Raw genomic sequence first — 21,747 nt, forward strand, 5'->3', positions numbered from 1 at the left:
ATATATTAATAAATATACTTTAGGACCATTTTTTTAATGGATTAGCTCATTTAAAACCCAATTCTCATTTGGATGGGAATTGTGACATTTTTTGAGACCCTATTTAATGGGCTATAAGGAACCATTTCCAAAAACTAAATGACCAATGAAAAATAAATTATTTTGGTAATATTTAAAATGTATTAATAGATGTGTGTTATCATTTATACTGTACCTTTGTTTACTAGAGCACAGAAGCCATCAATGAAGTATTTAGTAGTAAGGTTTTGTTTTTAAAATTGTAAGAGAATAATAAGATAGAAACAGGCCTTTGGAAGGGTCTTTGAGGCTGTTGTTTGAAAGAGACTGATGGGTTTGAGCAGCACAGAAACCTTAAAGGGTTGGTTCACTGGGTTTTTTCTAGGATTGATTGTGTTTATGGGGTGCAGTCTAACATGTGCAATGCTTTGTTTTTTTAAACATTAAAAATAATTTTTCACATAATTTACCTTTATTCCACACCGTTCTGTCTCTTCTCTGAAAAACGCACTGATCATTTCCTTCTTTTATGAAGCCCCTCCCTCGGAAATGGGCGATGGGCTCTGATTGGTTAGCTAGCCCAGTGTGTTGTGATTGGCTAAACCGTCTCTAAACGTCCCGCCCCTCACCTCAGCGGCATGTGCTCCGGTTGTATTGTAAACAATGGCGTTGTTAATATCGCTTATCAGTTTGAGCCCGATTGAGAAGCAGAGGATATTATTGAAGAGGATCGTGCAGAACCTGTGCAAGCACGGCTTTTAATGGTAGGCCTATGTTTTTTGTTTGTTGTTGTCTCATACTTTTAGATAAGCTGTTATTTGTAAATGCTACTGCTTATGTTAGCTTTTAATATACGGTTTTATCCTGATTAAAGCTTTAATACAGTACGGCAACTGCAAGCGTCCATGTTTAACGCTTCTCATAGCTATGTGAAAATAAGTGTATAATTGGAACAGTTCATTGTTATAGCTGAGCTGAGAGAGAGATGCAGGGCAGGAGAACGTGAGGAACAGTATTGAGAACCGTTGCTTTAGAACATTGATTTTGAAACTTGTGAATCAATTAGAATCGTTAGAAGACAGAATCGTGATTCATATATGAATAGATTTTTATGTGCATCTCTAGTTTTCTCTTCCTCTTCTCTAAAGCAGCGCAGCATGGCCTCACCCCCTTTGCTGCCTTTTCCCGAGGGCGGGGTTTATCTGGGTTTGTGATGTCACGAACCCGGGAAGTAACTTGTTGTAGTCCCTAACCAGCCGTTTTTGTAGGCATTAAACTGCCAGAATTTTAAAAGACGATATCTCCGTTTGCATTGAACTTTCAGCTTCATAGCGTTGCAGATATTGTTTATGCTCAAACAGCAACATTACACACTAATGTTAAAAAAGTGAAATCACAACGAACCACCCCTTTAAGATAAGAAAACAACTCTTTAAAAAAAAAAAAAAACAATTAAAAAAAAAAAGGAGCAACCTTGAAACTCTTATTAAATTGCCCAAGTTTGTTCAACTCTGAGCAGGCATGTGGATTGATTTTGAAGAATTCAAACTGATAACATGAGTTTATGAAAAACAGTAAGGAAAATGAAGGACACAAAAACAGGATTGCCAAGCCAGAAAGTGTCATTGCAATAAATGTCTCTGGATGACTGGATGAAATAAAAGTGGCTCATCTGATGTTTGGTGTGTTTTATTTCAGTTCATGGCATTGTTCTTGCATGTGCAAACACCTCATATATTCAAAAGATAACTGTACAACAACATTTTTACAGATTTTTAAAAGCTACTGTTAACAAGTCAATGGCTTCCCATAAAATTTTTTGTGTATATATATATATATATATATATATATATTGCCTTTAAAAAAAATTTTTTTTTTAAAGGTTATGTTAAAGACAAACAGAGCAATGTCTTTGATAGAGCAACAAGGTTTATACTTTGTATCTATAAATGTTTTACTTAGCTGCACATCAAGCTGCAATAGTGTTTTTAACATAATATCAGAAATATAATAAAAGTATAATAGTAATACTAATAAAAATTAGAATGGCAGTGTTATCTTCCTGTGGTTGAAACCAGCTCGTAACTTAGTAACAATAACCAGCATATTTTAAGCAATGTTCTAGGTTCTGATCTGTTTCAAATAAAATAAAAAAGTTAGTAAGTTGTAAATACTTTTCCTTGTAAAAACAGAAAATCATATAAGAATATGCTTTACAATGCAAGTCTACAGTATTCATGGGGTATAAAAGCAGAAGTGTGCAGTTTGTATTTTTGTTAAAACACTTACACTAACTTTTCAAAGCAAAAATATTAATAGGATTTAGGACTACTGTTCTATTCTTCAATGTCACATGATCCTTCAGAAATCATTCTCAAATGCTTTTGTAACATTATAAACTTGCTGAATAATACTAATTTCTCACCCCAAACATATAAATGGTAGCATATCATGGTTTCCACAAAAATATGAAGCAGCACAACTGTTGATAATAATCAGAAATGTTTCTTGAGCAGCAAATCAGTATATTAGAATGATTGCTGAAGGATCATGTGACACTGAAGACTAGAGTAATGATGCTGAAAACCCAGCTTTGTTCACAGCATTTAACAAATATAGAAAATGGTTATTTTCAATTGTAATACTATTTCACAATATTACCGTTTTTACTGTATTTCGGATCAAATAAATGCAGCCTGGGTGAGCATAAAAACTGAAGAGACTTAAAACACTCAAAAACATAAATAAAAAAAAAAACATTAAAGAACATTGACATAAAAAAATAGCTTGAACATGAATGAAATCTGAGTGTGGAACATTTCCCCCCTCACTGAAACTCACAATAGTGTGGATCCTTAGTAAAATGACTGGATTTTGCCCACAAATTTTGCTGAGCATCATTAAAAGTGCTATGTAATTAATAAGACGACACTTTCTGTAACCTACAGAAAGACTCACTGAAAGAATCAGTGTACAAAACATTTTGATGAACAGAATCAAACTATTCAAGTCACTGGATAAATCAAAATCAGCACAGCTTATTTATAGGCACTAACAGAGGCGCTCAGTGATGACGTGTTTTTGTAGGCCAACTTGTCAGTTCGCATCATTCTGATTCTTTCAACAAAAGCCCAGTAGGATTTTCATATCATGATTATAGTGGCCAAAATGATAAGGTTATTAATATTGTTAAAATGTGCAGGAAATGTTGGAAAAAGTACTCATACACAAGTAAAATGGGTCGCACTATGCACTTTTTGTTTGAATAAACTTTAAAATTAAACAAAAAAATGATGGCTGGATTTTAATCAAACAAAAACTATTGGCTGGGTGACAAACATAACATGTTATAACAGACAGGCTAAATGAAAATATAAATCTTCAAGACAGCAGGTGGTGCTTATGGAAGAACAGAAATAACCTCTGTAAACAAAGCAGCGCTGCGCTTATAAACACTAGTTTATTAGGCATTACAGAGGGAAAATGAAAAGAAAATAACATCGAAACTTTCTTGAAGACAGTCGGATCCCCCTTAGGCATTTATAGAATTCCATCATACAATTCTCTCATATAATTGTTTTCACTCTGCCTTCCGTCATGTTTTCATACGAAGCATGTTACAACATGCTGAGAAGTATTTATTAAGTATTTAGTTTTCAAATCGCGATAATCAAACACGGTTTTAATAATAATTCGAATTTGAAATGGTAATACTAACCGTCAGGACTTTTTATCAGTTTATCATCAAACCGGTAACCATTTCATCCCAACTTCAGAGACCTTTTTTCAGTCTGTATTTAAAACACATTATCCCTGAAGTTTGAGTTTGCAAGAATAGTTTGCAAGTGTGAGATTATAAACACAACGCAGCTGTGAAAGTGACTAGTATTAGCAACCACCTTTTTCAAGACAAGTAAAACCTATTTACTTGTCCTAGAATAAACCATTAAGAAATATCGAGCTTGTGTTCACCACAGGCCTTATTTCAGCCATATAACCAATGCTTCATTAAAAAAAAAACATCAAAGAATGATGGAACCGATGGAAATGCTAATTTGCTAACTTGTTTCCGGGTTTTGGCCTACAAAAGTTCATCATCCTGCAGCTGTCCCTTAGTCCTGAGGTGAGTCGGTCATGGCTCTCAGCAGCATCTCAAAGCTGAGGAAGGTCACGGCGTTCACAGGGAACGCTCTCACGCTGTTCAGAAGAAGGCCTTTGAAGAAGACCCGCATGCCCTCCTCACGCACACTCACAGTAATGCAGTTCAGCACACCGCTGTACATGCGACCGCCACCGCCACACATCTGCAGTCGAGCCTTCACCACGTCCATGGGGGTGGCACAGGCCCATGTGACCACGCCAGCAACACCACCGGCCACCAGGACAGCAGTGTTACCTGAAGACCACATCTTCATATTACTACTCGGTTTATCAGTGAAAATGTGTGGGGCTCCTGAACATGCATTTTGCAAACTATTTAGTAACTTTGCTAAATAATCAGTCCTAATGATGAATGAGCTGTATTCATACATATAATATACAGCCATAAACTTACAAATATACTAATATATAATATTCTATACATATAATACATAAAAATAACATTATAACATAATACTCTATTGTGAATATACTGTAAATATAAATTCATATTTTATAATTTTGTATCATTTAAAATATTTAAATTCATATAACATACAGCCATAACTACAAGCGTAAGAATGTAATATAAATATTGCATATAAGCTACTATATTATAGGTAAAATTAATATACCATAAATATAAATACATTTTTAAAACCTATTTTAAATGTAAATGTATTTATTAATCTTAGTTCATGTTCATTTTAACATTACTAATTACTTTAACATTACAATACGAATGCATTATTAAAATCAAAAGTTTTTAGTATTAGTTAATGGACCTGAACTGACATGAACTAACAATAAAGATGACTGGTACAAACAAGATTTATGATTGTTAGTTAATGTAAGTTGTCTTCCCAGTGGTGCAACAAGATGGACGACAGGCACTTGACCTGGAGATTGTTGGTCCGAGTCTCGTGTGGTGCAACTTTATATTGGGGCAGTCGTGGCCTAATGGATAGAGAGTCGGACTTGTAACCCGAAGGTCACGGGTTCAAGTCTCCACCAGGGATTGTAGGTGGAGGGAGTGAAACATTATAACATAATACTCTATTGTGAATATACTGTAAATATAAATTCATATTTTATAATTTTGTATCATTTAAAATATTTAAATTCATATAACATACAGCCATAACTACAAGCGTACGAATGTAATATAAATATTGCATATAAGCTACTATATTATAGGTAAAATTAATATACCATAAATATAAATACATTTTTAAAACCTATTTTAAATGTAAATGTATTTATTAATCTTAGTTCATGTTCATTTTAACATTACTTTACTAATTACTTTAACATTACAATACGAATGCATTATTAAAATCAAAAGTTTTTAGTATTAGTTAATGGACCTGAACTGACATGAACTAACAATAAAGATGACTGGTACAAACAAGATTTATGATTGTTAGTTAATGTAAGTTGTCTTCCCAGTGGTGCAACAAGATGGACGACAGGCACTTGACCTGGAGATTGTTGGTCCGAGTCTCGTGTGGTGCAACTTTATATTGGGGCAGTCGTGGCCTAATGGATAGAGAGTCGGACTTGTAACCCGAAGGTCACGGGTTCAAGTCTCCACCAGGGATTGTAGGTGGAGGGAGTGAACATCCAGTGCTCTCTCCACCCTCAATACCACAACTGAGGTGAGACCCTTGAGCAAGTCACCAAACCCCCAACTGCACCACAGCATTGGCTGCCCATTGCTCAGGGTGTGTGTGCATGTTAGTTCACTACTCACTGCTGTGTACTTGTGCTGAGCACAAATTCCAAGTATGGGACAACATACTTGGCCACATGTCCTGTTCTGTCCTTTCCTTTTCAAAAATAAGTTAATGCATTAATTCAGTGGTTCCCAACACTGGTCGTGGAGGCACCCCAATACTGCATGTTTTGCATGTCTCCTTAATCAAACACACCTGATTCAGGTCATCAGCTCATTAGTAGAGACTCCAACGGTGCGTTCCAAATGGGATATATTGCCCTCCAAAGGGCACTTTCGGAGTGAAAACAATCATGGCCGCCATATTGAAGGGTCGTTCCAAACCGAAGTGCTCAAAACTGGCCACTTCAAAGGGCCCACGTGATCCTTTGCATGATGATGGCACCTCCATGTGGGCAAGGGCACTTCAAGAAACAGTTGTTTGGTCCCCTACACCCTTCAACCCTACAAAGCTCTCACTCCGGAGAGTAAACCCTTTGAAGGGATTAGGGCATAGGGATGAGCCCTTCCGAATGGAACGCAGGGCAAGACCTGAAACTGGTGTGTCAGAGAAAGGAGACTTTCTCAGTGTGCAGTGTTGGGGTGCCTCCAGGACCAGGGTTGGGAACCACTGTATGAATTAATGTAACCTAATGGGACATTATAGTAAAGTGTTACCAAATATTTCAGAATATTTCATAAATCAATATACCACAAATATAAACTTACAAATCTAATATATACATATTCTATATAGTATTGTATATAATATACAGCCATAAATAGAAACTTACAAATACAATTTACTAACATTTGTTTATGCACAATTACCTGGTTGCTTCCCTTTCTCAGTCAGCATCATGCAGATCAGCTCGTATGGCAGGAAGTAAAGTCCAAAACAAGGCACGTCGCGCAGGGCAAGAGCCCACATTCCTCTGAAAAGGCCTTTCACCCCGTCCTCTCTTAAGATCACAGCAATACAATGTATGGGGCCTCTGTACTTATTCCTACCGGACTTCGTCTGGTTCTGCAGACGCACTTTAACCAGGTCTATCGGCGCTGAAACAAACAACTGTGAGAGTGGATCAAATTAGCACAAATTAGTGACATGCAATGTGTTGCTTTAGATTGTTTTGGACTTTGCTGGCTTGATGCCCAGACTTGCCTGTGCTAACCCTGAAAAACACCCAGCCATGAACACAGCAGTGAGTGATGACCGCTTGCTTTGGTCAGAGTTGTTGTGACCTGACCGAGTAAGGTAATCCAGCGCATTACTGTATGAACCAAAGGCCACAGCGTTGCTAATGGCAACAGAGACGACAGGAAATGACATGCCTTTAAAAAATCCACGAAACTGGGGAAAAAGGCAAAAAGAAGATCTGTCATTCAAGTGATTAACGTTTCGTAGAAACAGAGGTAACTTATAAAATTTTTTCTAACAAACATAAGCGTTTATTGGTGGAATGACCTGCCCAACTCAATCCGAGCAGCTGAGTTCTTAGCCATCTTCAAGAATCGGCTAAAAACACATCTCTTCCATCTTTATTTGACCATCTAACTCTAGCACTTTCTATTTTAATTATATATTTTTTTAACTGGCCCCTTTTAGACGCACTCTATTTATTTACTGTTTGTTTTCTTAAAAGGATAAAACAACTAACTCTAGCTTCTATATTCTTTTGGTATTCTATTTGTTTTATTTTTATTATACAATTAACAAAAGCAAAAGGGGCCTCTAACACTAGCTTGCTCTATTATTTTTCCGTTCTACCCATTTTCTTTTTATTTATTATATAATTTTACAACCTTGCTACGTGTACTGCGTTAAGCTAACTGAAACTTGTTATAGCACTTGTGTATCATTGCTCATTTAATTGCACAAAGTGTCTGCTAAATGTAAAATGCAATGTAATGCAAATGTTTATGCATACACAACCATTAGTGTTTTTATGTCTCTTTTGCTCACCAAGGCTGCATTCATTTGATCAAAAATACAATAATATTATGAAATATTATTAACATTTTAAATAACTGCTTTCTTTTTTAATATATTTAAAATGTAATTTATCCCTACATGGCAAAGCTGAAATTCTTTTATATATATATATATATATATATATATATATATATTACTGCCCTGATATGTTTCGCATTTATGCCACAAGACAAAATAATAAAGTACACAAAGTATTCTGTTCATAAGTTTGCATTCCCTTATGGTGTGTTGCTTCCTGGATTAATGTTTGCATGTTTTTGTGATAGTGGTTCAAAAGTCTCTTTTTTGTCTTGAGTAGCGAGTAGTGACACTGCCCTGTTCATCAGAAAAATCCAGGACCTGCACATTCTTGGGTTTACCAGCATCCTCTGCACATTTGAGCTCTTTAAAAACTGTCTATATGATGTTGAAATCCATCTTTTCTCATATGCAACTCACAAAAGGTGCAAACATTCACTGATGCTCAAGAAGGTAACACACTATATTTGTAACCAAGGGGATGTAAATCTTTGAATATAATGATGGGTGTGTTCTGTCTAGTGGTAAATATGTAAAATGTTATTTAGCTTTACAAGAGCAGTACTAAGTAAGAGCTATTATTTTGCAAGTTTTGTAAACTTAAGAAGCAAACTGTGTAGGTAAATACATACTATATATAGAGCTATACAGTATAGAGTTGTAAATGTATCCATAGTTAGTTTATCCACATGTAGCATGAAGAAGCATTAAAATTGTGTCAAACATTGAATTACTATACAGTGCTGGTTTTGAACTACTGTTCCCTTTCAGTGAATCTCGTTCGACGTTACGTTGATACTGGTGTTATGGGGCCTCACTTGGGAGCCCGAGGCCTCCCTTGGAATGGATCTACTGGCACACAGCTGGCCCCAGGGTCTGCACAAGTACGCAGTTCCCCCAGTGAGCCTCCTTGCACAGACACAGACAGTGTGCTGGATCAGGAAGGATGAGGAGCAGGTTTTGTTGATTGCACCTTATTGGCCCACACAGACCTGGTTCTCAAACCTGATGCTCCTTGTGACAGCCCCTTCCTGGCATATTCCCCTTTCTCGGGAATCCCTGGAACCTCCACGTGTAGCTTCTTGACTGGACGCAGCAGACTTTAGTGGCCTATCACAGGCAGTGATAGACACTGTCACTCAGGCTAGAGCTGTGAGCCATGGTGGAGCCGCTGGGTCGATGGGCCGAGGCGGAGTCCGGGTCTTGGAGGTTGAAGATGGAGACCGGGGATCCCCTGACCACGGTGGAGCTGGAGACTGACAGACCCGAAGCAAATCTGCTCCACAGATGGACAGCTGAGGGACTGGCAGGATGCAGCGCCAGCGGGGCAGAAGATGGCAGATGGCTCATAAGAGGAGGTGGGAGAGAGAGGCTGGGTGGGAATTCATGACAGACAGGGTTTTCTGGGCAGGTTTATGCAGCCCACACACACCAAAGCGCAACTCCCAGCACAGAGAGTGCAGCGGATACACTCTTAAAAATAAAGGTGCTTCACGATGGCATAGAAGAACCTTTTTGTCTAAATGGTTCCATAAAGAACCTTTACCATCTGAAGAACCTTTCTGTTTCACAAAAGGTTCTTTGTGGCGAAAGAAGGTTCTTCAGATTACAAAAAGGTAAGATTACAAAAAGGTAAGAAAGAGATGGTTCTTTAAAGAACCTTTGACTGAATGGTTCTTTGTGGACCCAAAAATGGTTCTTCTATGGCATCGCTTGAAGAACCTTTTGAAGCACCTTTATTTTTAAGAGTGTAGGGGAACTACCTCCTTGGTCATGACGGGACAGACAGACAGTTCCAAGGTGAACGCCACCACTTCGGGAGGGGCGTGCATGTCCCAGACACACAATATGGTGACTCCCATTACATGAAGCGCCTCTGACAGGGGAGCGACCTCCATGGTCGTTTCAGGACAAACAGAGAGTTCATAAACGGCCTTCTTGGCCGTACAGGACAGGCAGAGATATAAAAGTCTATTATATCCTCTGAGTCCTGCCTCAGCTCACCCTTTTCTCTGCGCCCTCACTCTCCACCGTTTCATCAACTGTCGCATCTCTAGCACTTGGTGAGATGATCGATGAGGCTCTGGCTTCGGGGTGATCCTCAGCTCTGTCGCTCTTTCTGGCGATGGCTCATCGTTCGTGACGGGCTTTGGTTCTCCCTCTGCGTTGGGCTGTGGCTGACGCGCCGCACAGCGGGGTGATGGTTGGCTGGGCTCTGGGTCTGGAGTGGGGCTGGTGTTGTCGTCGGCGATGACCACTGAGCAGCGATCCACAGGACATCAGCACCCACTCTACATACGCCACAAAGCACCCTTGAGGACATTCCCCAGACAACTGCACATGTGTAGCAGTGTTCAGAACGTGTGTAAGAACATGCTCAGGCAGTCGTCCAGGAAGGTCGTCAGGTGGGTGAGACCTAGGAATTCTTCCACGGTTCCCCTGCTCAAGGCAAAGCAGGTAAAAGTGATCCATAGGGAAACGGAAAACAAAAACACTGACAATTTTTTTTTTTAAATAAACAGGGGTAAATCTTTCACTTTAGTTCCTTTCTGGTCGATTATTCTGTCATGGAGCTGCTAGATTGAAGATAGACTGAAGGCGCATGAAGAAGAAGTTAAATTCAAATAGGGTATTTATTCCTCAAAACACAGGTAATCCATAACCAGCACACGTAAGGTACAAACATCAATAACCGACCAACTGAAGCTGAAAAGAGAGAAACTTAAGTACGCAGACCAAATGAGGATATTTAACAAGACACACCTGAACATAATGACAAACTCAAATCAGGAACCATGACAACAAACACAAGAGAAAATGATAAAAACTCAAAGTCCAAATGAACAGAAACCATAAAAGCATAGGCCAAGTTCCCTTAATCATTCATCACAATGAGTAAAACCAAAGAATATTGCTCTGATATGCATCAAAATAGTGTTGAGCTTCGCAAATTAGAAAGTGGGTGTAAGAAAAGAGTTAAAGAATTAAAAATTCCACCATTAGGGCAATAATTAAGAATTAACAGAAAAAGCTACAAATCTGCCTGGAAGAGGACATGTTTATTTTGTCTATCAAGGTGAGGAGAATAGTTGGAGTGGCCAAAAGATCACAGCTAGAGAATTGCAGAAAATATTTGAGTCTCAGGGTCATAAACCCTAAAAAAAAAAAAGATCAAACAGTACCACGTTGTTTGGGAGGGTTTCAAAAATAAATCAAGAGAATAAAATGCTGTCATCCAAAAACAAACTCCAGCATTCATTTGCTAGACACTACTGGAACAAAAATTGTTATGGTCAGATTAAACAAAAAAATGAGCATTTTAGCAGCAAACACTGGGTGGGTTTGATGGGTTTGGTGTCCACAGGGATAAAAAAGTACCCCATGTGTACAATTAAATATACTGCTGAATTTTTAATGTTGTGGGCCTATTTTTCTGTTTGAGATCCTGGACATCTTGTTCAGATACATGGCATCATAGATTCTATACCAATACCTATATGGATTCTATACCAACGGATATAAAATCTAAACTGACTGCCTCTGCTAGAAACCTTATAATGGACTAATGTTAAATCTTCCAACAGGATAATGATCCAAAAACAAACATCAAAATCAAAACAAAAATGGGCACAAAACCAAGCTTCTTCCATGGCCATCCCAGTTCCCTGACCTGAACCCTATAGAAAATGAGTGGGGTGAACTGAAAAGGAGAAGCACCAACATGGACCTGAAAATCTGAAGGGTCTGGAGTGATTGATTGAAATCCCCCCCCCCCCCCCATTTTAAATTCTTATTCTCCAATGAAAAGTGAGTTTTGTAAATTTTTTAAATAAAAGCTCAAAAGGAATAACAATGCAGATTTATTTTCACAGCCGCCTTTGATTATATTTACCAAATGTATGAAACATTTTGAGCACAAATTTGTATATGTACTGCATTTACAGTATATGTAAAATGTAGTTTTTGATAACTTACTCCTTCATGTGTGTATGTTTTGACCACACAATCAAATATCCCTCTATACACAGTCTGGGTCTGCAAGCGCACCTATGACCATAATAAAGGCATCAACTGCATTAGTAGTGTCAGTGACTGAAAACCAGCAAATCACACATACTTTAAATCTATTATCAAAGAAACTCACCTTTACTGTGTCCAAAGGGTGACCAACAACTAAACCAACAGCACCTGACACCACATATGATTAAACATTCGTGAATCATTGAACAGTTTGCAGTCTGATATTATGAAACATTTATAATAGAGTAACAGAGTAATGACTAAATTTCTTATAACCTTGTACAAAGAGTACTGCAGCTGTACCATTTGTGAAGAAATCATATTAGTTGTTAAGGCAATATATTACAGGCAAAACCATTGTTTTTTCATGCTCTGTTCAATTTTGACCTTTTTGGATCCATATTTCCATATCTTGTTTTTTTTTAAGACTAGTGGAAAGAAAATATAAAATACACATTTAAGTGATTATTTTATTAAACTTTTTCTATTTGTGTCTGTCACTCTTTACAGTACATATCTTAAAAGCCCCCTCCCCCTCCCCTTGCATACACCAAACTTAAAGGTCCCCTGAAATGCTTAAAAACCATAGACTGTATAAAAACATGGACGTCGTGTTTGTCACCCGTAGATTTCCGAACAGCGTTTTTGAAGCTCAAAGTGGGAGGAGTGGGCCGTCGCCATCTTGGCAGCGCGTCACCGCACGTCACTCCCGGATAATCGAAAATGGGCAAAGAGGCGGGCTCAGGTTGGTGAAACCACGCCCACCAAGCTTGACAGTGGTGACAGCAGCGGCAATCCACCAGTCACTCAAGTGGCCACGCCCTTAATTATGCAGAACTTTAAGGCTTAATAATAATTTAAACGGATGAGTTATAAAAAAATTCACCCCCCTCACAGTTGTCATGAAGGGCAAAATTAGCTATATAGACCAAATTCACTTTTTGAACCAGGCTATAAACATGTTTTTTTTCTGCTGTAAAGTTGGGCATTTTAACATGGGGAGTCTATGGGATTGACTCCATTTTGCAGCCATTGATGAATTACAGTTTAATTAATTATAATTAATTAATTTATTCATTTTAATTCATTACATTTATATAGCGCTTTTCAAGGCACTCAAAGCGCTTTACATTGTCAGGGGGTATCTCCTCATCCACCACCAGTGTGCAGCATCCACCTGAATGATGCGACGGCAGCCATAGTGTGCCAGAACGCCCACCACACACCAGCTTATTGGTGGAGAGGAGAGAGTGATGAAGCCAATCAGCAGATATGGGGCTGATGATCAGAGGCCAATGGGCAAATTTGGCCAGGATGCGGAGGTCACACCTCTACTCTTTTCGAAAGACATCCTGGGATTTTTAATGACCACAGAGAGTCAGGAGGACCTCGGTTTAACGTCTCATCCGAAGGACGGTGCTTGTTGACAGTATAGTGTCCCCGTCACTATACTGGGGCGTTAGGACCCACACAGACCACAGGGTGAGCACCCCCTGCTGGACTCACAGGCTTACTAATAAATGTCATCAATGCCAGTTTTATACAACTTTTATTAAATTGTTATCTTTTTAAAATCAGCCTTCTTCCTTTTTTGACTGCATCTGATTCTGAAGCATTGTTCTTGTCCGTCATGCATTTATTTGTACTATTTTTCATGTTTTCATTTAGAGTACATATCTCTAATCCGATTTCTTACTGGTGCAATTATAATTGCAGATATCTCTAATTGTCATTGTGACTAGTCGAATTATAATTATGACTCGTCAAAATACAATTGTTCCTATCTTAAATGATATTTACGGATAGTCAAACTAAAGTTTTAAATGCTAAAACGGCTTGCGATAGCCGGCTGCTCTCGAAACACTATCGCGGTACTTTGATGCCACACGTGACAGTGACGTGGCGTCGGCGCCAGTTCAAGTCGGACACAATTTCTAACTGGCATGCACTGCTTCAAGTCAGCCGCCGATCGGTTTGCATTGCTGCATGAAGTCGAACGCACCTATTGTGTCTCTGAACCAGACTTCTTTTTTCCTCAATGGAAAGCATATTTACACTGTTTGAATCGTTCCCTGTCCCCTATATAGTGCACTACGTGCCATTCACTGTACAGAAAATACTAATTCTGTGGACAAGTGACCAATTTCAGCCGCGGCTTCAGCGTCTATTTTATAGTGTAGGGGGCGGGCGCTTCGGATTCTAGAGAGCATTTGATTGGACAGAAAGTTTGATGAGAAGCTGAAGTACGATGTGACGTCAAAAAAATCGTTCAGCCGTTTTGGCGGAAGTGACGAACTGCAAGCTTTGAATGCTTATATCTTCTAAATGCGAAGTTTGCCACTGTTTTGGAGCACACTGCCTTATAGATAACCTTAAGACTAACATATTGATACTAACACCCAAAAAACTTGAATTTTGATTTCATGGGGACTTTAACAGTAATTTCTATCTGTTCTGAAGGTTTTTTACAAAGGGATGAATTGGCGAAAGTTCACCAAACACGGTGATTTTTATTTTTGACTTTTATTATCATTATTATTTATATCATCAAAATGAACCAACAAAGCTGAATCTGGCTTTATCCGATGGTCAAATTTTTCTTCTGGAAATGTATGCAAATTATAGTGCCTATTTAATTAGATTATGCCATATTTTTATATTTAATCATAACATTTCAGATAACTTGCAATACAAAATGTCTTAATGTTATCAACTGATGAAAGTATGATGAAATCTATTAGTTAAATGTTTTCTTATTTACCTGTTGTCTTGAGCTACCAACATATTCATACACTTTACACGTATGAGGTATGAGGGGCGTCGTAAAGAATATCATGGTACTACCGTGATGTTTATAACTTCTCAGTTAATGGCTAATAAAACCGAGCTGATTCAAAGTCATCTATTAGCTATGTATTTCAACCAGACATGTTAAGAATTCCAAAGCCAAAGTTAAGAATTACCTGAAATCCATCCTGCGACGAACTCCACAAACGGCATGGCACATTCATTAAACTCGTAAAATACACCAATAATAAAAAAATAAAAACTCTACTTTAGTTAGTCCAAGGTGAAATGTCTGTTTTATGCGTTGGTTTCGTGCAGTAGGAAACCAACGGCCCGCTGCCAAAGTTCCGACGCAGCGCTCTGATACTTGAACCTATAAGTCGATTCTAGAATATTTTTCAAAGCAAAAACTCAGATTTCACGACAAAGCATGAGTGTGTCCACTTTGGGCAGAAATCATCTTGCTTGCTTCAGTACTGTCACGAGCGCGACTGCAATGTCTCTGGCCTTTTAACAACACAACGAATCTGCATTTTTGGCAGAAACTTGCTGTTGCTCAAAAGTAAACCGAGAGAGAAAGAGGGGGTCTTAAAGAGTTTGTTTGGTCTCAAGAGCTGCTCTACTACCATCTGGTGGTGATACCTTATCAGATGTTTATAATGCTGCGCCCACCTAATTTCAAAATGATCTTAAAATGATGTTCTCTTTACAAGGGATATCATTTTCAAAATATATAGCAATTGTACAATATCACGGAAATACAGGAAAATCTCTACTGTGTATAAGTCAACAGGGTATTTTTTCATTCTTTGTTTCTGGGGAATAAAGTGGATCTTACAATCACATGCTACAATTTAGCATAATTTTCACATTTGCATTGTATTAACATTTTGCAGTCTAAACATAAAAAAACATAATGATTATATTAATAACGCATATGTCCTTGCAAATACTTCATCACTATCAAATACATTTTGTAGACAGTTAGACAGTTAGATAGAGAGAGATAAAGAGATTTATATGCAAAGATATATTATTTCATCAAAACACTGTACTGCATGTTGACTGCATTTTGCTGCATGTATTAACATAACATCCATCTATTAATAGAACTCGGTATCAGTTCAGATGGGATTCCTATAGTTTCTATCAACGTAATGACACACAGATCTGGGAGGGTTCTTGGGACGTCTTGACCTGTTCCTGGTCCTTAAAGCGAGGTGCTAGTCCTTCAGGAGCTGAGAATGAGAACCTCTGGAGGAGGGAAGTGAAGAACAGGAAGAGTGTATTTCGTGCCAGCTGCTCACCCAGACATGACCTTTTCCCTGGACAAATGTAAAGGCAGGACACATGTATGCACACGTCATCTTACATTAAAACATCATTTGTAAGTGTGAGTGAAATACAATGAAAGTCTACCTGCCGAAAATGGATAAAATGCTTCCCGTTTCCTAAAATTCCTTTGGTCATCTAGGAAGTGTTCAGGATAAAACTGATCTGGTTTTTCCCATTGTGATGGATCCTTTAGCACAGATGAGAGATTACAGATGACCAGTGTGCCCTTGTGTGAAAGGAAACGGAGAAAAAAATACTCATATAATTACAGTATGTAATAACATGCCAGAGTTTGCATTTTGATCAGCGCAAGGCCAAACGTCCATATCTATGAAGCAAGTCCCTTTGTGAAAAAGAAGTATACTTTAGCATACTTTTACAATGAGCACTTATTACGGAAATTATGTATTTTAATAGAACATAATTAAGTGTGAGCTGAATGTGATGTTTTCAGACACATGCATGTTGTTTGCATGTTATTTACAATTAATGAAAATTTATTATAGTTAAAATTCATATTAAATGCAATTAATATAATTATGTTTTTTTTTTACCTAATAGGACATAAGTAAGCATCTTCAGATCTAATTTCATAATCACTATTATTGTCTTTGAAATATGGTTCAAGTGTACTGCCGAATATACTAACAAGTATTTATGTAAACTGATGTCATTTCTATTTCAACGCGTGTCATATATTTAAATATATTTGTAGTTACATATTTGTAAAGGTGAAGTTGCAAATCAGTACATTTAACATATATTAACTTTAAATGTAATGTTGTATAAAACACTGCAGTTAAAATTATAATCAAGTACTGTACATATGCTTTATGTTAGTCAATACATCAAAATAAGTGTACTCCTTTAAAGCTGTAAAAATGACTAAAACAATGATTTAAAATGTACTTTAAAGTAAAACTTTTAAGCGTATTTAAATGTGTTAAGAAACAATCATGACAGTGTTTATCTTTAAGTACGCTTAATTGGCCTTTTATTTAATTAATATTATATTATTTGCAAGTGCAATTCTTGAAAATTTACTTTTAAGATTTGACTACAACTATAAGTGCACATTAAACACAATTAAGTGCACTTCTTTTTCATAAGGGGTATTAATCTATATCAGGGTTTTCAAACTAATATGAATATTTGATCCACTTATTACCAATATTAAAATGAATCAATTGATTTTATCAGGCTCATTAACAACATTGAAACACTTTTCCATACAAACCTTGTTCAAGTTTGCAATACTGGACATACCCAGTGCAATTTACAAATTACCTAAAGCAAATAAATACAAGCAAAAGCAATTATCCCGAAGGAGAAAACAATCCAAGAAGTGCTTCCATGGCAAATTTCATTAGTACAACAACAGTACAACACTAGAGCAGAAGTACTTTAGGAATGGAGTATCCAGCCAGTGTTGAGTCGCGACTTGTCAGACGGGGCGCAGTCAGAGGGAAGATGTTGCTCACTCTCTGAGTTTCATGAAGAACTGCGTCTGTGTAAGGCATACTGGCTCGGTCTACCAAACATGGCTGCCGCCACTTCCCAATTACACAGTCGATCTCATCTTGAACTTTCTCTGTGAAAAATGACAACAATCATACAATTTAGTGGCTATGTTAACAAACACATATAGTACAGGTTATTGTGACTCACATCATGAATTATATTAATATTCACCCAAAAAAAGAAAACATTCTGAAAATGTACTCATCCTCAGGCCAACCAAAGATGAAAAGGAATTTTTTTTCTTCATCAGAACAAATTAGGAAAAATTTAGCATTACATCACTTGCTCTCCAATGGATCCTCTGCAGTGAATGGGTGCCGTCAGAATGGGAGTCCAAACAGCTGATAAAAACATGACATTAATCCACAAGTAATCCACACCACTCCAGTCCATCAGTTAATGCCTTGTGAAGCCAAAAGCTGCGTGTTTGTAAGAAACAAAATCATTCAGATGTTTTAAATGGTTGCTTCCAGCTAAAATTATGAGTCTATAAAGCTTACTTCAGTGAAAAAGTCATCTCGTCTGACCCAGGAGAGAAATATGCATAGATCAATCATCATTAACAACCGAAAACAGTCCAAAACAGTTCTAAACAAATATGTTGTTGGATTTTGATGTGAGATGACAACAGCGCATGGACTTTTTCACTGGAGGAACCATTATTATGGATTATGGACTCATATTTTTGGCCAAAAGTAATTGTTTTAATGTTAAAATGTCTTAATGATGTGTTTGCATTTTACAAACGTGCCACTTTTCACTTGATGAACTGTAGTCGTGTGGATTACTTGTGGATTATTGTGATGTTTTTATCAGCTGTTTGGACTCTCATTCTGACGGCACCCATTCACTGCAGAGGATCCATCGGTGAGCAAGTGATTTAACGCTAAATTTCTCCAAATCTGTTCTAAAGAAGAGACAAACTCATCTATGTCTTGGACGGCCTAAGGGTGAGTAAATTTCGAGCAAATTTTAATTTCTATTCATTAAACTATTCATTAAGTCTATTACTATAACACATACATACATATATAATCTATATGGTGATTTCACAGAATAGATGTTTTCGAGTTCACTTACTTTGGACGTTGGGGTACTTGATCATTAGAAGTAAAGCCCATCGTAGGGTGTCGGTCATGGTTTGCGTCCCAGTCTTAAGCAGGTCCACAGTGATACAGGAGAGGTTATCCCCAGTGAAAGCAGCCTCTGTATCCTTCCGTCTCTAAAACAAAACCATGATTCAGACACACTGGACCAGATTTAAAACTCATTCTGTCAAAGCATAGCAGAGCTTATGATTGATATTCATACTAATTTAAAGTCAACATGAAATCAAAATCTTCTCTCTTAATGCATGTTCCTGTTTTCATTGTATACTAAAGAAAGAAAATGTTTGTCTTATCAAAAATATAACCTATGTAACTTTTATATTGCAACATATAACTTTGTTTAGCTTTCTCTAGTTTTTCAAGCCCTAAAATGGGTTGTGAATATTATTTCGTTTTGACTTTAGATGCAAAAAAATCTATGATATTATAATGCTTGCCATAGAGTACTTTAGGAATCAATAAATAATCAGTGAAAGAGTCTTCACTGTCTTACCTTATCTATCTCTCCAATGTAGGCATCTATGAAATCACGATGATCAAAAGGATCCCAATCCTTCTTATGTTTCTCAATTTGTTTCTTAATGAAGGCTGATAGCTTTGCATGGTTTAATAAAGCTGTCTTATGTGCTCCATAGAAACGTTTGACAATCCCAGGAAATGCACAGTAAAACTAAAAATATATTAAAACAGAACATTTGCATTAACATCATCTTATTTCACATAATCTGGTAAGAAATGGTAAACGTTATAGCCTACCGCATACCACGTCAACTCATTTACGAAAGATTAGCTTAAATAAGTGTATTCGCAAACAAAACCTCTATACTTCACAGAAGAAAAAGTGACAAAAAATTACCTGGATTTGTGGAATATTTTCTATGAACATGGAGTCTGAATTGAAAAGTAGGTTCTGGAAGTCAGTGAAGTTCTCATCAAAATGCTTCCCAAACACAAAACATCCAATTACATTAACAGTGGCATTGTTTAGGATGTCATGAGGGTTGAAGGGGCTTCCTGTCAAGTAATATTATTGTTACTTTAAGCAAAATATGGAGTTTGGAGCAATATATGAGTGAGTAAATAATGACATTGAATTTAAAGTTTAAATTTGCAGCCCTAAGTAGTGGATTTGGCAAACTACCAGAGACAAGCCTAAATACAGCACCACACCTTGCTCTTCCTCAAAGCTCTGACACAGATAGATGCATTCTTGTTGTATGTGATGCACCAAAGCATTTTTGCCCTCTGCAAAGGCCTTCAGGTGAAAGGCAGTAAAATGGCGCTGCTTCCTCCACTTGTATCCACTGCTCAGTGAAATGCCTGCATAAAAATTTTATTTTAAACAATTTGCCAATTCTTGTTCATGAAGTGACTGGGTTTTGATGTCAGAGATTCAGGTAAACTTTTTTGTGGTTCTTATCAATAATTCTGACACACAAGAAAAAGTAGGCTCACCATTTCCTTGAACTACTTCTTTAAAAGGAGGAGATATGACCCGGTCCAGAAAGTAGTCTCCTTGTGTGACCAAAACCCCCTTTACCCATTCATATCCAGACACTAGTACAATCTTGTCGTAACCCACTCTGAGGCTGAAAATGTTGCCAAATTTTGCAGCCACCTGCATGATCAGCAAATTACATACATCTCTACATGAAATTTTAAAATAACTTCCATTGACTTCTATTGTTTTAAAATACAGTATGAATAATGTGTACTGATGAGCCTTTACGGTAAACTAAAATATAATTTAATATCTCTGATGTTAGTGGCTATATTAGTTTCCTGTTAAATAATTTAATGTTTTACTTTGTTTTCATAATTTTGTATTTCACCATGTGTCTAGTTTAGTTATCATTATCCCTTGTATACATATTCTTTTGTTTCAAATTTGGTGTTGCAGTTTTGTGTTTGCTTTTTTGGTGTTGTGGTTATGTTAGTCTAGACATCAAAATAAGTTTACTTTAAACAAAAGATTAAGACTTTAATTTAAAATACTTTCATTTGGCATGCACTTTTTGAAGGTCTACTTAAACATGTCATGTACTCTAAGTACACTTCTGTGGCCTTTCATTTCATATATTATTTTTAAGTATATGCCTATGGAGGACGAATATGGAGCACGAAACCTGCAAAAACAATAAATAAATAAATATGCAAATAAATAAATCTGTCTATAAATACACAAATTCTTGTTTAAATACATATATAAATATTTAAACATGTGATTAAAGTAGGCAAATAAATAAAATAAATTGGTGGGCAAATGGAAAAAGGAAATGCTAAACTCATCCTATTTATTTTCCTTTGATCACTCATTTATTTCTGAATGTTCAGCCATCTGCTCCCCGCGGCTCAGGACCCACCGCTGCTGAGGCACGGAGGAGGATGGGCTCGTGGGGATTGCAGGTGGATCCGGCTGATGAGTTTAAAAAGGGGTTTTCCCTCTCGCGCTCGTCGGCTTTGGACGAGAGTAAGCTGCTGGAGGATGATGTTATTTCTTTAACATCGTTTGATCCGGGGGCCGGTGCTCTGCTGGGTTCGGCCCGGTAAGAGCAGGAGATGTCTGAGGACGGCGAAGAAGCTGAGGCTGAGCCTTCCCAATCCTCCTGCTCTGCGTATGGTGAGTTTTGAGCATTATCTTTCTTACGCATTCATCAATTCTAGCATACGAGTTATGCCAACATCGAGGCAATGCGCGGAAACGACTATGAGAGGATGCCCCTGTAAAAAAGACGACTGGCTAGCTATCTTTCTATGGGTAAGATGTGCTCTCTTAAAACTCCCTCCTTGCCATCTCGCTTAGATGGCAGGGCATACGCAGCAGCAGGTCAGGCTGTTGTATAGCTATAGTAGGTATTGAGAGACATCTGTGGGTGAACCTGGCAGATATCGGGATGGAAGAGAGGGGCTTTCTTCTCGATGCACCGGTTTCGCCTTTCCGAATATTTTTGGTTACCTCCGTTGATACAGTGGTTGAGAAGTTCAGGGAGGCAAAGGCGCGCTCTGCGGCCTTCAGTCCTTCATTTCACGATGGTCCAGGTCTAAGCCCGAACAGCATAGGGGTCCTGGTCCGTCTCGGTCTGAGGATC

The 21,747-nt window shown here is 37.6% G+C and overlaps 2 protein-coding genes across 2 annotated transcripts in view; both read right to left on the minus strand.

Moving 5' to 3' along the window:
- Positions 1-3,987: 3,987 nt before the first annotated feature.
- On the minus strand, positions 3,988-15,207 carry LOC107548518 (solute carrier family 25 member 45). Its single transcript, XM_016229225.1, has 6 exons — positions 14,870-15,207; positions 12,031-12,074; positions 11,862-11,933; positions 7,038-7,226; positions 6,704-6,944; positions 3,988-4,414 (listed from the first exon to the last, which is right to left on the minus strand). Exons 1-6 carry the CDS (start codon positions 14,904-14,906, stop codon positions 4,131-4,133), a joined length of 867 nt encoding a protein of 288 aa, XP_016084711.1. The 5' UTR covers positions 14,907-15,207; the 3' UTR covers positions 3,988-4,130.
- A 284-nt stretch (positions 15,208-15,491) lies between these two features.
- Positions 15,492-21,747, minus strand: part of LOC107548517 (cytochrome P450 2J2-like) — an 8,858-nt gene continuing 2,602 nt past the window's right edge. Inside the window, exons 2-9 of the mRNA XM_016229224.1 lie at positions 20,114-20,276; positions 19,829-19,978; positions 19,515-19,672; positions 19,152-19,328; positions 18,630-18,771; positions 17,432-17,619; positions 16,113-16,254; positions 15,492-16,018 (exon numbers count right to left, since the gene is read on the minus strand). Coding sequence (XP_016084710.1) covers positions 15,843-16,018; positions 16,113-16,254; positions 17,432-17,619; positions 18,630-18,771; positions 19,152-19,328; positions 19,515-19,672; positions 19,829-19,978; positions 20,114-20,276 — 1,296 coding nt within the window. The 3' untranslated portion in view covers positions 15,492-15,842. The remainder of the gene's footprint in view (positions 16,019-16,112; positions 16,255-17,431; positions 17,620-18,629; positions 18,772-19,151; positions 19,329-19,514; positions 19,673-19,828; positions 19,979-20,113; positions 20,277-21,747) is intronic.

This window comes from Sinocyclocheilus grahami, unplaced genomic scaffold, assembly GCF_001515645.1.
Source record: "Sinocyclocheilus grahami isolate Dianchi unplaced genomic scaffold, SAMN03320097.WGS_v1.1 scaffold349.1, whole genome shotgun sequence".
NCBI lineage: Eukaryota > Metazoa > Chordata > Actinopteri > Cypriniformes > Cyprinidae > Sinocyclocheilus > Sinocyclocheilus grahami.

Excerpts from the sequence above, each read along its gene's own strand:
- LOC107548518 (XM_016229225.1), bottom strand. The coding sequence starts at position 14,906 with ATGCCGTTTGTGGAGTTCGTCGCAGGATGGATTTCAG. Across the intron at positions 12,075-14,869 it reads CGTCGCAGGATGGATTTCAG|GTGCTGTTGGTTTAGTTGTT; the intron begins GTAATTCTTAAC and ends ATGTGGTGTCAG. Across the intron at positions 11,934-12,030 it reads ACCCTTTGGACACAGTAAAG|GTGCGCTTGCAGACCCAGAC; the intron begins GTGAGTTTCTTT and ends TTATGGTCATAG.